At 45.7% G+C, this 14,311-nt stretch overlaps 1 protein-coding gene across 2 annotated transcripts; it reads right to left on the reverse strand.

The window, feature by feature from the left end:
- Positions 1 to 400: 400 nt before the first annotated feature.
- Positions 401 to 8,912, reverse strand: HEBP1 (heme binding protein 1). Of its 2 annotated transcripts, none has more exons than XM_081928615.1 (5): positions 8,766 to 8,912; positions 4,648 to 4,789; positions 4,301 to 4,481; positions 997 to 2,436; positions 401 to 655 (listed from the first exon to the last, which is right to left on the reverse strand). In XM_081928615.1, exons 1-4 carry the CDS (start codon positions 8,793 to 8,795, stop codon positions 2,265 to 2,267), a joined length of 525 nt encoding a protein of 174 aa, XP_081784741.1. In that variant the 5' UTR covers positions 8,796 to 8,912; the 3' UTR covers positions 401 to 655; positions 997 to 2,264. The 2 variants fall into 2 exon arrangements, with proteins under 2 accessions (XP_081784741.1, XP_081784742.1); XM_081928616.1 differs by having other exon boundaries at positions 4,648 to 4,780; positions 8,766 to 8,899.
- Between the last annotated feature and the right edge of the window lie 5,399 nt (positions 8,913 to 14,311).

The following is a 14,311-nucleotide window of genomic DNA, read 5'->3' on the forward strand; positions in this document are numbered from 1 at the left end:
GAGGGGGAATAGTCTGGGGGATCTGAAGATGAACATCTGCTCTTCTATCCAATTTCTTCTACCTAATGTTTTGGCTGGCCCTGGAAGCCGGAGTGCAGTGAGGTTTCTGGTTTCTGCTGTGTCTCCTATCTGGAAAGGAACCTTTTGCATGTCCTCTGGGACTGAAGTGCACGGCTTTCCTCTCCACCAGGACTCCATGCATCATGCTGCTGCTGCGCCCCGTCTGACATTCCACTGCAGAAACCTTGTCACCCGCAAACAGAGATGTCAAAGGAATGCATATGTGCGCCACCTCAGGTTTTAATTTGTCGCTTTGGCACTAATTTTGGACACCTAAACTATCAGTTTGTTCCACAAAATTATACTTCTGATGGATGCAGTTACACCCTCAAAACATGCATTTTATATTTGTTTTATTATTATTTAAAAATGTGCTTAATAACAGCCCTTCATATCCATATTTATGTAGAAAATTGCAGTTCTTCAGAAGCTGAAAGGCTTTGGCAAAAGGGTGGGTGTTCCATTAAGACATCTCAGCAAGCATTCGAGGAAACAAAGAGTTATGAGGTACAAAGTGATCCAAGGCTTAAATGCAGTAGTCAGATCACAGCTTGCACTGAGGTCCTTCATCCTTCAGTCTGAGCTGAGCCTCCCACTTCAAAGGTAAAGGTAAAGGGGACCCCTGACCATTAGGTCCAGTAGTGACCAACTCTGGGGTTGCGGCTCTGGAGGGATCTGGCGTTTGTCTGCAGACAGCTTCTGGGGCATGTGGCCAGCATGACTAAGCCACTTCTGGCAAACCAGAGCAGCGCACGGAAACACTGTTTACCTTCCTGCCGGAAGGTATTTATCTACTTGCACTTTGAGGTGCTTTCGAACTGCTAGCTTGGCAGGAGCAGGGACTGAGCAATGGGAGTTCACCCCGTCGTGGGGATTCGAACCACCGACCTTCTGATCGGCAAGTCCTAGGCTCTGTGGTTTAACCCACAGCGCCACAAAAGGGGGGGGGGAATAAAAAGTAATGCAGAGCAAAGGTCTCCGTTAGAGCACGATATGGGGATACCATACCCTCCAACATTGCTCAGATGAAAATAAGGTCATTTATCACTCCCACCCCAACTGATCCTCCTTGAGCCCCCATTTTTTCTCTCCCTGCTCCTGCAGAGCATTTTCTATCAGAAGACTGGTGAGTGCCACCACCACTAGACCATTGGAAGATATCACACATGCCTTCCACCATCTTGAGAAAACTAATCAATTCCAATTTTAGTTTATTTTATTCTTTGGCAGATTTACGAAAAGAAAGATGACTTCTCCAGGTACCTTCTAACCATATGAATCCACGATTGTAAAAGGAGACGGAAGTTAAGAAAAGCTTAGGCATTTCCAAATAAATAGGCTGTTGGCATTTAGACACAACCTAAAGATGTACTTGCCCCAAATGCCTTTCCAATGCCACATGAGCCTTACCTAATGACACAATGGCAGCTGGTGATAGTTGCTGTTGCCAATGATGCAGCTTCTACTAATTCTAATGCAAACATGGCTCCAAGGACAAGAACACCCATTTCAGGGGTTTGTGTACTGCACTGTCAGTGTACCTTACTTGAAAGCAGCCTCTAGGGTTGACTTGGACTAAGGATAGAAATTAACTCCCAAGTCAGATGAGTGTAACAAGCTGACAGTGCTGCAGGAAATACCAATCTGTTAACAGGTGCCAGTTTTACTGGCTTGTAAGTACAGCTGTCTTATTATCCCTCTGGACAACTTTGGGAGAGATCTAGCTGACATTGTTGAGGTCAAAACCAAAGGACAGTAGGAACATGCAAGCTCAGACTAAGGACCTTTCCCCCTATTACTGATACAGTTTTTATTTAGATTCTGAACTAAGGGGGGGGGGGAATAGTAGAATGCGAACAGCCTATCAACAATGAGGTAAACTTGTTTTGGTGTCAGAAAAAACCCTCCGCTGATTTACGGTATTTATTTTTGGGTTCACCCAATGCTTTTTGAGTGCATTTCTCTTTATTAATTTATTATTTTACTTCTGCTATTCTGTTTTGGATGGGAAACAGCCCAAGAAATGCAACTCATGGCTTATGAAAGAAAGCAGCAAAGCTGGAACAACCTTTAATTAAAAGCAATATGCTCAAAACATGCTGGGTAAATTTCAAAACACACATCAGCTTTCTATAGCACCTGTGGATATTTTCCTCCTTCTTCCACCTTCCCCAATTGGGGCATCTTTCTTGTTTTTGGACTGCTCACTTCTTCCGCAGTGAAACCTCATGGCGATTCCCGAAGGATTTGTTTTGGGGATCATAGCTGCTGAAAATATATAGCTCTTTGTGGTCAGCTTTCTCAGTTCCTACTGCAGATCTTAGCTGAGCTGCATAATTCTTATAGTTCTCTCCTTTGGCATCGCTGTGAAATGTCCTATGAACAAAGAAAAAACAAGAGAACAATAAAAACAAATGGAAAAATTAGAGGGTGGTGTGTAGACCAGTCCCCGAGTGTAACTGCAGAAGAGGAAAAATAATAATTCAAGCAGAGTTTTTAAATTAGATTTGTTAGATTTGCAAGTGCCCTTCTGTAGTGTGCCCCAGAAGCAGATCTCAAGGCAAAGCAGGTGGCAGATTTCAAGTGCCATTAGAGGTGGCCAAGCAAGAAATAAGGCAGATCTGGCCCATGGGATACAATGCACTGGGATGTTCTCATGCACAAGCCCTACTGAAAAGAAGGAGAGTTGCATAAGAGCATCATTGTGCTCCTGTTCATTTCTAAGTTGCGTCCTCAGCAGAAAGTTGAGCAGAATGGTACTGGGCTCCCTTCAACATAGATAACACCTTAAATATGTTCACAATGGCTCAATCAGAAGAGCATCTAAAATGGTTACTGTGTGTGAAGAAACGAAACAAAAAAGACTGTACAACCACATCCGTTAACCCACTCCCCCCCTTTTTTTACATTTTTGTTTTCATGGGACTTTGGTAAAAGAGGATCAAATTCTATTTGCCCAGGTGTCAGTCAGGGTTAGAATCAATATGTGTCTTTAGTGGCAATTTCCAGAGATGTCAGTCAAGGGAACCTCATCTACCATAATAGCATAAAGAGTGGTTGTGGTTACGGCAACTGCCACAAAGGGAAATTTGCTCCCAAAGCCCAACATGACATTTTGTGCCAGACATTTAGAATGAACAACGGAAGCCTCCACTTCATATTCCCCTCGCTGCGCCTGGAGAATTAGAGTGGATTCCCAGTCCCCTTGCATTGACAAAGAGAGGCTTACTTTTTGAAATGTGGTCCTTGGCAGCCGACTTCATCGCAGGAATTACAATAAAGTTTTGCTTTCCCTTGACACCAGAGTGACACCCAAAGGCCATTTGGGCTGAATGATCCCCCCCCCCTCGAGAGGTGAGTGTGCATAAACATGCTCGCCAACTGAAAGTGGCAGGCCAAATTCATTCAAGATCTCTCAGCTTGGTTCAAAGGAACTGACACATCAGAAATGACAGGCTATCAATTCTCGATACATCTGTTTGGGCTACTAATGGATTTAGCACTCTAGACATTGATGGACAGCTGCTGTATAACATCTTACTGGCTCAGAGCCATAGCGCAACTAAAAGAGTTTCTAGGCCTCAGCCTTGGGTATTTGAAAGTCAGGGTTCTCGCAGAATGGGGGACACCTCCCTCAGGGATGTATGAGCAGCTTTAAAGGAAGACAGAAGCTAACATTCAACCACAAAGCCTAGTGTTTGGGTACACATTTTGACTGGGACAACGGGCAAACTACAGACCCATCCTGCTCTCATTCTCCCTAGTGTTGCTAACAGAAATAGCATGATGAGCATGATGATTCAGAGTCACTCTAACAGGGCATTCCTAAATATCTAGTACTAATGTGTACTGCCACTGTATTCCAGAAGATCGTTTGAGTTCTGAAACTTTCGAGTTCCAAGATGCGGCTTCGGGTTGGTTGCAAGAGCTTCTTGCACTCAAGCAGAAGCCATGTTGGACGTTCGAGTTCTGAAGAATGTTTGAAAACTGGAACACTTCCTTCCAGGTTTTCGGCGTTTGGGAACTTAAATGTTCGGCAACGGAGCCGTTCAAGTTCCGAGGTTTGACAGTAACTGCTAGGCATTGGGTGTGTGGGTGTGTGGTCAATATCACAACATGTTGAGAGGGGACGTGTAAACTCTCATGGCCAATGGTTAGTGATGATGGGAGTTGTGGCACAACAAGACCTGGAGGGAACCAGGTTGGCTTTAGAGTTACACAACCGGCTTAAGAAACCTACATGAAGAAAACAGCCATTTTCCCTCTCTGTTCAATCTGGATGCTCTTATCAGCGGGTGAAGGAGGACTGGCCTGGAACTGACTTGGAATCTGTAGCGAGACTTTCACCTTCAGTTGCAGTGACCCATCATCTGCAAGCAATGCAGTGATACACACTGGATCTACCACACTCATCTTAGCCCCTGAAAAAGAAATGCAGATCAAAGACTCCACTTTTCTGAGACACTCACAAAATGACAAATATGAACAAATACATGTTCATGTTATCTTTCCCCCCAAGGATTAGATAATGAACAATTAAGCAGCTGAATTAAGGTGGATGTGAAGAAGGTATCTAAAGCTTTTCACCTTGGTTGTTGCTTCCTTCAAAGTATTTATATAGTTTTGCCACAGCTTCAAGACAGGCCGCATCAAATGTTTCTCCAGTGTGCTCGATGGTAGCAAACTTCCCTGCTTCGTATTCTTTTTCCTCATAGTTCGGCTTCTTTTCCTCATGGGAACACAAAAGTTAGATAATAAATTCCTTGACAGACGCAACCCATGCATGCCTTCACGAGGCAAAGTTGATTCCTGCAGCACCCCTTAAACAGCCCTGCTATTCAAAGACCAGCTATCCCTTCAAGGAATAGAACAGATGCTGAAAGTATGGCTGCAGCATTCAAAATGTAGACTTCATTTAACTAGAACAACATTGCGCACTTTGTACTTTAGCCTGTATTTAGTATCATTTAGTGAGGAGAAAGCACATATCTGAAGCTCATTCATTGGGATGTGTGTGTGGAATGCTCATCCAATTGGCAGATGACACCAAACTGAGAGGGGTAGTTAGTGCCACAGAAGACTGTATGTATCAGGATTCAACATGACACTACCCTAACAGATTGGTGAACTGGGCCCAAACTAACAAAATGAATTTCAATAGGGACCTAGGCAGGAAGAACCAGATGCACAAATACAAGATGGGGGACACCTGCTTGCCGTGAGTACATGTGAAAAAAAATCTTAGTAGACCACAAGCTCAACAGTGTGATTCGACAGCAAAAAAGCAATGCTATTCTAGGCTGTATCAACAAAAGTATAGTGTCCAGTTCAAGGGAAATGATAGTACCCCTCTATTCTGCCTTGGTTAGACCACACTTGGAATACTGTGTCCAGTTCTGGGCACCACAATTTAAGATGGATGTTGACAAGCTGAAACATGTGCAGAGGATGGCAACCAAGATGATCAAGGGTCTGGAAACTAAGCCTTGAAGGAGTTGAAGGAGTTGGGTATGTTTAGTCTAGAAAAGAGGAGACTGAGCAGAGATATGATAGCCATCTTCAAATAAGTATACAGTATGTGGAAATTTAACTGGTGAGCCAATTGCAGCATTGGAGAGGCAGAGAAAAGGGAGATGAAATTTTCATTGGGACCATGAAGTGGTATTGGGGGGAAAAGTACTTCTGTACACAAGTTCTCTTTTGGCGCCCAGAACTTCCCTACTCCAATAAAAAAGTGGGGGGGGGGGAGGATCCAATTGCCAAATCAAAAGAAATGCATGGGAGAAGGGAACTTAAAATCCCCCTCAAGACTGAGCCAAGACATTTTACTGCCTGAGGCATCTTTTCCCTGTTCCAGTTATACAAGTTGACTGGACTGGCAGTGAAGGCAGTAGGCCAGATTAGGGGCCCCAGGAGAGGATGTGTGCCAAAAAAAAAGGAAGCAGGAGGAACAACCAGGAGCTACTGGCCCCTAGAATCTGCCTCCTGATCATGCTGCCCAATGGTAGGGCTGGCCGTGTCTCCTTTCCATGCTTGAGATGCCCACAGCCCCTCTCCCCAAGGTACTCTTCTCTTAGGCAGGTTCAGTTTAGTATTCTGACTACATCTGAGTGGAAACTGCATGGGCAGAGGAGTTATGCAGAGATCAGCTGCACACAGACCTTGGTTCGAGGAAGGTTCTGCAGTGCAAATCCACACGCCCCTTTTGTTTTTACAAATGCACCTCCCATTTCCACATAACTGGGGCAGTGCCATGTTTACACACACAGAACAACTTCAAACCTGTCTAGCGTGGCTTTATGCCTCACTCTGATCTACCACACAGGGCATTGCAAAGCTAAACCAGCAGCCTAAATTCTTTGCAGGAAGGATGGGATGCAAACGGTAACAAATAAGTGGCAGATAAGAACATGCAAATTAACGCAGAACAGAGTGCTGGGAGAAAACACTGCCAGCTGTGAAACAGCAGGTGACTGGCATTCTTTCCTTCAGGGAAGGAAGAGTTATGACCTTGGGTAGCCATAACGCAGCTTGATCTAATACCACATGCCACAGAGCACCGGCACTGGGATGTTCACACTCTTCAGTCTGCAATTAGTTTCATACAGGGAAGACAAAATGCACATTATAAAACAAACCATTTCATTTCCACTGAATGGCTGTGGCCACAAGGCCACCCCAGGGAGCTATAAGGGATTTAAGATATGCATTTTGCCATAAGTATGCCGTGTAAAATGCTACACACAAATAGCAAGATTTCTCCACAGATAATTGTGAATAACTCCCTCCCCCCCCCACCTAAGTGTCACACAACTCCACTCCCTTAACAGCATTTCCTAGGGTAGAGAAATGATATACTGTGAGGTGTATTTCCACCTTGGGTTTGGTTTTTTTTTTAGTGAGGGCTTTGTGTTTTACCCATCTGCATGACACACAAAATTTGACAGGTGCTGTCTGTCCAGCCCTACATTTCTGTGCTGAAAAAACAAGCACTGTTTATATTTCCATTAAAAAAGGGAGCCTGACAGCAGCCATGATATCAAAGGTCCTTGCTACTGGCTGCATAGGGGCAGGGAGCTCCTGGGATGAGCGAATCAGCAAAAAGATGCAAAAGTGTCAGGGATGTCTCAGTGAAAAAAGGCACACAAAGACTGTAGACTCTCTCTGGAAGATGGGCATGTTGGTATCTGTTGGAAGGGGGGATTTATCTCTTCCAAGAAGAGAAGGTCTCAAGATGGGTTGCTAATTCAAATCTCTGTGGCACATGATTCAAGAGGGGCACCTCCTGTAAGGGCTGCTGGCATAATAAGAACAGAGGAGCAGGCTGGCCCATCTAGTCCAGCATCGTCTTCTCACAGTGTCAACCAGATGCCTGCAAGCAGCATCTGAGTGCAACAGCAACTCCCTCCTCCTATGTTTTCCAGCAACTGCTATTCAGAAACTTTACTGCCTCAAACAGTGGAGGCAGAACTCTCTGATCCTTTTTTCTTTTATTTTCTTGAAGCCACCGGCGCTGTGGGTTAAACCACAGAGCCTAGGACTTGCCGATCAGAAGGTTGGTGGTTCGAATCCCTGCGACGGGGTGAGCTCCTGTTGCTCGGTCCCTGCTCCTGCCAACCTCGCAGTTCGAAAGCATGTCAAGTGCAAGTAGATAAATAGGTACTGCTCTGGCGGAAAGGTAAATGGCATTTCTGTGCCCTGCTCTGGTTCGCCAGAAGCAGCTTAGTCATGCTGGCCACATGACCCGGAAGCTGTAAGCTGGCTCCCTCGGCCAATAAAGCGAGATAAGTGCCGCAACCCCAGAGTCGGCCATGACTGGACCGAATGGTCAGGGGTCCCTTTACTTTTTAAGTTGGTTGACACTGCTACATGTTGGGGGAACAAAAATCCACAGAAACTTTGTCTCTGTGTGATGAAGTCATTTCTTCAATCTGTTGGTAGAGCATGAGACTCTAAATCTCAGGGTTGTGAGTTCGAGCCCCACGTTGGACAAAAGATTCCTTCGTGATTGCAGGGGGTTGGACTAGATGACCCTTGTGGTCCCTTCCTACAATTCTATGATTCCATGAACTTCAGCTTCATTGAGTAGTCCCGAGTTCTAGTATTATGAGATGTCTCCCTATCCACTTCTTAATTATAGAACTGTAGAATTGGAAGGGTCATCCATTCCACCTGCCTGCAATTGAAGGAATCTCAGCTAATCCGAGGGCCTTCGTGGTGTTTTTGTATGTATGGTGTTTTTGTTCGTGGTGTTTTTGTTTTGTATGTCGACCCCCGCCTGTCATCCTGGAATGGTCTCCCATCCAGATCCTGACCAAGCCCAGTCCTGCTTAGCTTTCCAACAATGTGGCTGCGTTAGTTGCCAAGTTCACAGACCGGGACATGTTTGCACAGGCCCTTGTGTGGCGCGCGCCTCGGATCCAAGGCGCTTCGTGCGGCTGCTTTCCTAGAAGCAAAGAAATGAATGGACCAAAAGTTCATTGGCAAGCGAAGCGAAGCCACCACGTGAGAGTGACGTGGGTCAAAAGAAGCCGTCTAGCTGCTAGCAGCAGCCAGTGGCAGACCTTCTACAAAGCCAAGCAGCGCTCGACAAGCCTCAGATCCGGGGGGTGGGCAGCAGCTCCACTCCGTCCCCCATCTCCGGAGGGCGAGGCGAGCGACCCCCAGCCCCGCCTCCTCTCCGAGACCGGGCATCTCCCTCCTACCTGCCTCGTCCTGGTGGGATTTCCAAACATGCTGTGCTTTTGGACGGGTCAACGGCGCGCAGCAGGCTGTCCGCTCGGTCGGGGCTCTAGTATTTATGCAGTGAGAGCGGCAGCCCTTTTCCTGCCCGGTTGCTCAAGAACGGAAAGCGGGCGGGAGAGGCGCGGCAGCGGGATGCGCATCCTTTGCCCAAGGGCCGAGCGCAGCTGCCCTTGGAGAGAGAGGGTGGGATGTGGAGTGGGGGTTGCGCAGGGCGGGGGAGAAACGAAGGCCGCCAAGCTTTCTTTGTCCATTGCTGTCCTCCTGTGCCATTACTATTAGCAGCAGCTTGGCAGGCAGAAATAAAGCGGGTAAAGCTTCTCCTGGCGCAACAGTAGGGGTGACAGGGTAGGACGAGGACGCCCCGGAGATCAAAGTTCAAATCCCCGCTCAGACATGTAGCTCAGCCTCGGGCTGGCCATAGTCTCTGAGCCTACCTGGCAGGGTTGTTGTGAAGATCAAAGCAGGAGGGGAAAGAGCATGTGCGCCACCTCGGAGGAAAGCCGAGCTGTAAATGTAATAACTATAATTAATATTATTATTTATTACAATTAATTAAAAAAAACCTAAAACGGTGGTGGAAAGGAGCTCCGATTTCGGAGCAGGATCCAATTCAAAAGCTGACAGGTAGGGGGTGACCTGATGGCTATGATCTCCCTCCCCTGTCAGAGACAGTATGCTGGGAGTCGCAGGAGGGGAGAGTGCTGTTGCCTGCTAGGTCTTGCTTGTGGGCTTCCCACAGGTATCTGGTTGGCCACTGTAAGAAGAGGATGCTGGACTAGATGGGCCTGATCCAGCAGACTCTTCTTATGCTCTCAGAGTGGCTTCAGAGGTTACAAAGAAATTACACAGAAAGCCTGAGCAAGAATTAGCAAGGAACCAAGTTTAGTGTGCAACCATGTTAGCATGAGGTGGTGGTAATAGCATGCCTGAATGCATATCACTGCCTGTGTGTACATGGTTAGAAGGTGGTACAGGGCCCCTGAGCCCAGATCTTTTGTACTAGGCATGCCCCAAATTTCCTGCCCTTTTCCTTTTAAAAACTTTTTTTGTTTTTTTTTTAAAAAAAACTTTAATATGAGACCCCAGCCACATGCCATCTTTCTTTGCCCAGAGACAACTGTACATATTAATTCATATATGCAAAGATCATACAAATTTGTGCCATGGGCCTCTGCTGCAAGTACACTGCTGGCGACTGTGTCACACATTGTGGCAAATGCATGGTGAGAACCAGTGGCCAGTTCTGGCTCCTTCATTCATGAATGTTTCTTGGGGCAGGTGTGGGATGTAAGATGAGCAGCCAAGCACAACACTTCCCATTTGCTCAGAGTGGACACAGGGGGATGTTACTCCAACCAGGAGGACTTCCTGTCACACCTGGTCTGGAGCATCCTCCCCCTGTTTGTGACCAGGTAGATGTGAGACCCCATAAAAGGGCTGGTCACGCAGCCATCTTCCTCTTGATGCCATGCTCTCTTGACTCTTGACACCATTTTTTCTCTTGATGTTGTTTTGCTGTCTGCTGGCTCTCAGCCAGCAGCACATGAACTCCATCCCCATATGGGATGAACTCAAACTCTCATCTGTAACTTCCAGCTAAAGCCTGTCTTCAGGGAACCTACTGTGAACTGAATGTGAGTAAACTTCTTATTACTTTTAAGAGAAGACTGTTGGGTCTTTATTCTTTTTAAGAGGGATTAAAGGGGAATTTACCAGGAACAAACCCAATCTGGGCAAGTCAGATTGGATTGCTTAAGTGAAGAGATTCAAACGAATCTACCAACTAGCTTCCTGCAATATACTGGGGAATGTACTCTGCTACTGACTCACTAGCGTGAGTGAGAAAGGATAATACAGTGGTACCTTGGGTTAAGAACTTAATTCGTTCTGGGGGTCTGTTCTTAACCTGAAACTGTTCTTAACCTGAAACTGTTCTTAACTTTAGCCCACCGCCGCGCTGCTAGAGCATGATTTCTGTTCTCATCCTGAAGCAAAGTTCTAACCTGAGGTACTATTTCTGGGTTAGCCAAGTCTGTAACCTGAAGTGTCTGTAACCTGAAGTGTCTGTAACCTGAAGTGTCTGTAACCTGAAGCGTCTGTAACCTGAGGTACCACTGTATTTAATCAATATATCCTCTCCTACTATCTACAACATTCCCACAAATATATGCAAATACCATGCAAATTTGTGCCATGGGCCTCTGCTGCAAGCACACTGCTGGGGACTGTGTCACACATTGTGGCAAATTCATGGTGGGGACCAGTGGCCAGTTCTGACTCCTTCATGCATGAATGTTTCATATGTCAGGCAGGTATTTGTTGAGTATATACAAGCACATATGCCCTTTCAGTGTACATTAAAAACATTTTTGCATGCATATCTTAAGGGCATGATGTATGAATCCACGTCCAATAATCACATGTACAGTATAGTGGTCTGGGGTCATGAGGGGTTGAAGGGTCCCTGTCTCCTAGAGCTGCCCAAGCAGCATGAAAGATGAGGTTTTTAACCACTGAGATAGGGAGCCAATTGGGAGTGAAAGGAGATGAGTCAGCCGCTGAGGACTGGCTCCTAGGGTCACTCTGGAGAAGGCACTTGGGAAGAACACCAAGCTAAGCATTTGGGAACACTGAAAACTCAAGGTTATGCCATTTCAAGAGAAAGGTGTGGAAGTTCCATTACCTGCAATGGAACTTCAAGGACAGCACAATTTAAGTCACCCCAAAAGAAGATATCAGAGCATTCTAATTCATTTGCCTGTGTATGTGCACAGAAATAATAGTTTTGGCAACACAGCAGAGATCTGCATTGATCCATTGCAATGCATCTCTAATTGCTATTGTAGAATTATAAGATTATTGTGTAATTTTAGGAGATTGTATAATCTTGGAAGGGGGCTTAGCTGTGGCTACCATGAAAGGACCTTGTACATTATTGGACATACCGTATAGCTATTTAGTTCTACTAAAATCTAGTTGTCCCTTTTCACTTCCATGCCCCTATAATCTCGGCTGCTGGACATGTTTACTAAAAATCTGAAAAGATTTAATTGTGAAATTTCCCCACCAATAAACACGAACACAGGAAGTTGGCCCATAATACCAAGTCATACTGTTGCTCCATCTGAGTTCAGTGTTGTTCACACCCACACTTACTGGCAATGGATCTGTAGATAACCCCAAAACTGGGGTCTTTCATAGCCCTTCAAGGAGATGCCAGAGATCGAACCTGGAACCCTTTGCGTGTGATCCATTTGTTCCATCACTGAGCTGCAGCCTTCTCCGCCACCCCATAGAAAGGAATTATGGTATTATAACAAGCAAGGTGCTCACTGGAAGGACAAATCGTGAAGCTGAGGCTCCAATACTTTGGCCACCTCATGAGAAGAGAAGACTCCCTGGAAAAGACCCAGATGTTGGGAAAGATGGAGGGCACAAGGAGAAGGGGACAACAGAGGACAAGATGGTTGGACAGTATTCTTGAAGCTACCAGCATGAGTAAGACCAAACTGCGGGAGGCAGTGGAAAACAGGAGTGCCTGGCATGCTCTGGTCCACGGGGTCATGAAGAGTCGGGCACGACTAAACGACTAAACAACAACGAGCAAGGTATCACTTGAAATATGGGGCAACTACAATGAATACACCATTGAGTTTAGCAAAGGTTGCACAAAGTCCTTGGAACAAAGGATTCAAAGACATCCAGTCTGCTTCTCCTGGTTTTCTGATTTCCTTTCCCGGTTTCCTCCCACATCGGTCAGCCAGCATTCAAGCGCGCTGAGCATGCTCATTTCACATTGGGTTGTTTCGGGGTGGAGGTGCGACACTGGTGCCTAATCTCAGCTACAATGTAATATTACAGGAGTGGGGAGCTATTGCAGCCCAACGGCCTTATGGGTAATTTCTGGGGACCTGTGATTGGTTGGGCCCGAAGTGAGTGGGGCAAAATAAGTCACCTACATTCCAGCCACTCAGAAGGCAGAAGGTTCTGCACACTCTTAGTTTCTCCCTCCTCTTTTCAGGCAAGCAAGGGGCATCGTGACACCTTAAGGACCCGTTCCAGCCAAGCGGAAGCACTTGAGGAGGACACAAAGCAAAACCAATGAGGGGTGGAGCCTGGGGAAAACCTTGAAGACCAGACAGAGAGGTCTGGAGGCCATATTTGGTCTCTGGGCTTGAAGTTCCCCACTCTTGTAATACATTATTTTGTTCCTCCTGTGGGCAACCAGATGCCAATGTGAAGTCTGCAAGCATGACATGACTCCAGAAACACCCACCCACCAATTCATTCTTCCAAGCAGAAGTTATTCTGAGGGATAATGCTTCTGATTCTGGGGGTAGTGCAGAGCCATAATGACTAGTAGCCATTGGTGACTTTAGTCTCCCACGCCGCCAGGACATACAGTGGTACCTTGGGTTAAGTACTTAATTCATTCTGGAGGTCCGTTCTTAACCTGAAACTGTTCTTAACCTGAAGCAACACTTTAGCTAATGGGGCCTCCCGCCACTGCCGCGTGATTTCTGTTCTCATCCTGAAGCAAAGTTCTTAACCCGAGGTACAATATTTGGGTTAGCGGAGTCTGTAACCTGAAGTGTATGTAACCTGAAGCGTATGTAGCCCGAGGTACCACTGTATATCCATGGGAAGTGGTTTAGTTTGTGCTGCACATATGAAATGAGTGAATTCACAATATTTTCACAGGCACATTGGCTACAATTTATTGGGTTTCAAGGTCTTTAGAGAGAGAACATCTTTTTTATATTAGTGAATTCATCGGATTGGCTCCAAGAAGATGGACTGGCAAAAGCTGAAGTTTCTAAGGGTGAGAGTTGAGTGGGAGCTGTCAGTGGGTTGAAAGATGATGACAATTATATACATAGGCTGGAGAAGGCAACTGTGTATCTAGGTTGCAAAATCATTAATCGGATTTTTAAAAGGAGTTCAGGGAGAGGATGGTGATTTCCTTTTGTATGTCTGCCTTTCTTTCAGCACCTACTAAAGAAAGAACCATACTGTGAATTTCACAAGTCTTTTGAGAGAATATAAAACATAAAAGTTTAGTCCAAAGAAGCAAAAAGCATGCAAGAGATGCTAGGAGAGGAAACTGTTAAACTATTTTTTCTTTGTTTGGATTGTACTGTGCATACAAGACAACTCTCTGTATCATTATGTTTGTACTTTTCATTTCATACTGGATCATTTCAAATGGAAGCTTCATAATCCTTAACCAGAAATGTTCAGACTGTCTGAAAACCACCTCTCCCAAACACCCTCTTCAAATCCAATTCTGAAGTAAGAAAGCTCAAATTGTGTGCTCAGAAATAAGCCTTTTCTTTCAGGCAAAGAACTGAAGGAAATTATTTATACATAGGAGTTTCAGGGATATGTAGGCTGTAGGAAGCCACAGCCAAATGGGAAAGGGAGTGGGCAACATTTTGACCTTCAGATGTTGCTAAATTGCCACTCTCACCATCCCTGGTCATCGGTCATTTTTGCTGGGGCTGAT

This window comes from Podarcis melisellensis (assembly GCF_964234715.1).
Source record: "Podarcis melisellensis genome assembly, chromosome: 10".
NCBI lineage: Eukaryota > Metazoa > Chordata > Lepidosauria > Squamata > Lacertidae > Podarcis > Podarcis melisellensis.

Coding starts and splice junctions, on each gene's coding strand:
- HEBP1 (XM_081928615.1), bottom strand. CDS start 8,795: ATGTTTGGAAATCCCACCAGGACGAGGCAG. Junction 4,482..4,647: donor TGAAGGAAGCAACAACCAAG/GTGAAAAGCTTT, acceptor TTTCTTTTTCAG/GGGCTAAGATGAGTGTGGTA. Junction 2,437..4,300: donor AAAATGGCTGTTTTCTTCAT/GTAGGTTTCTTA, acceptor CTTTGTTCATAG/GACATTTCACAGCGATGCCA.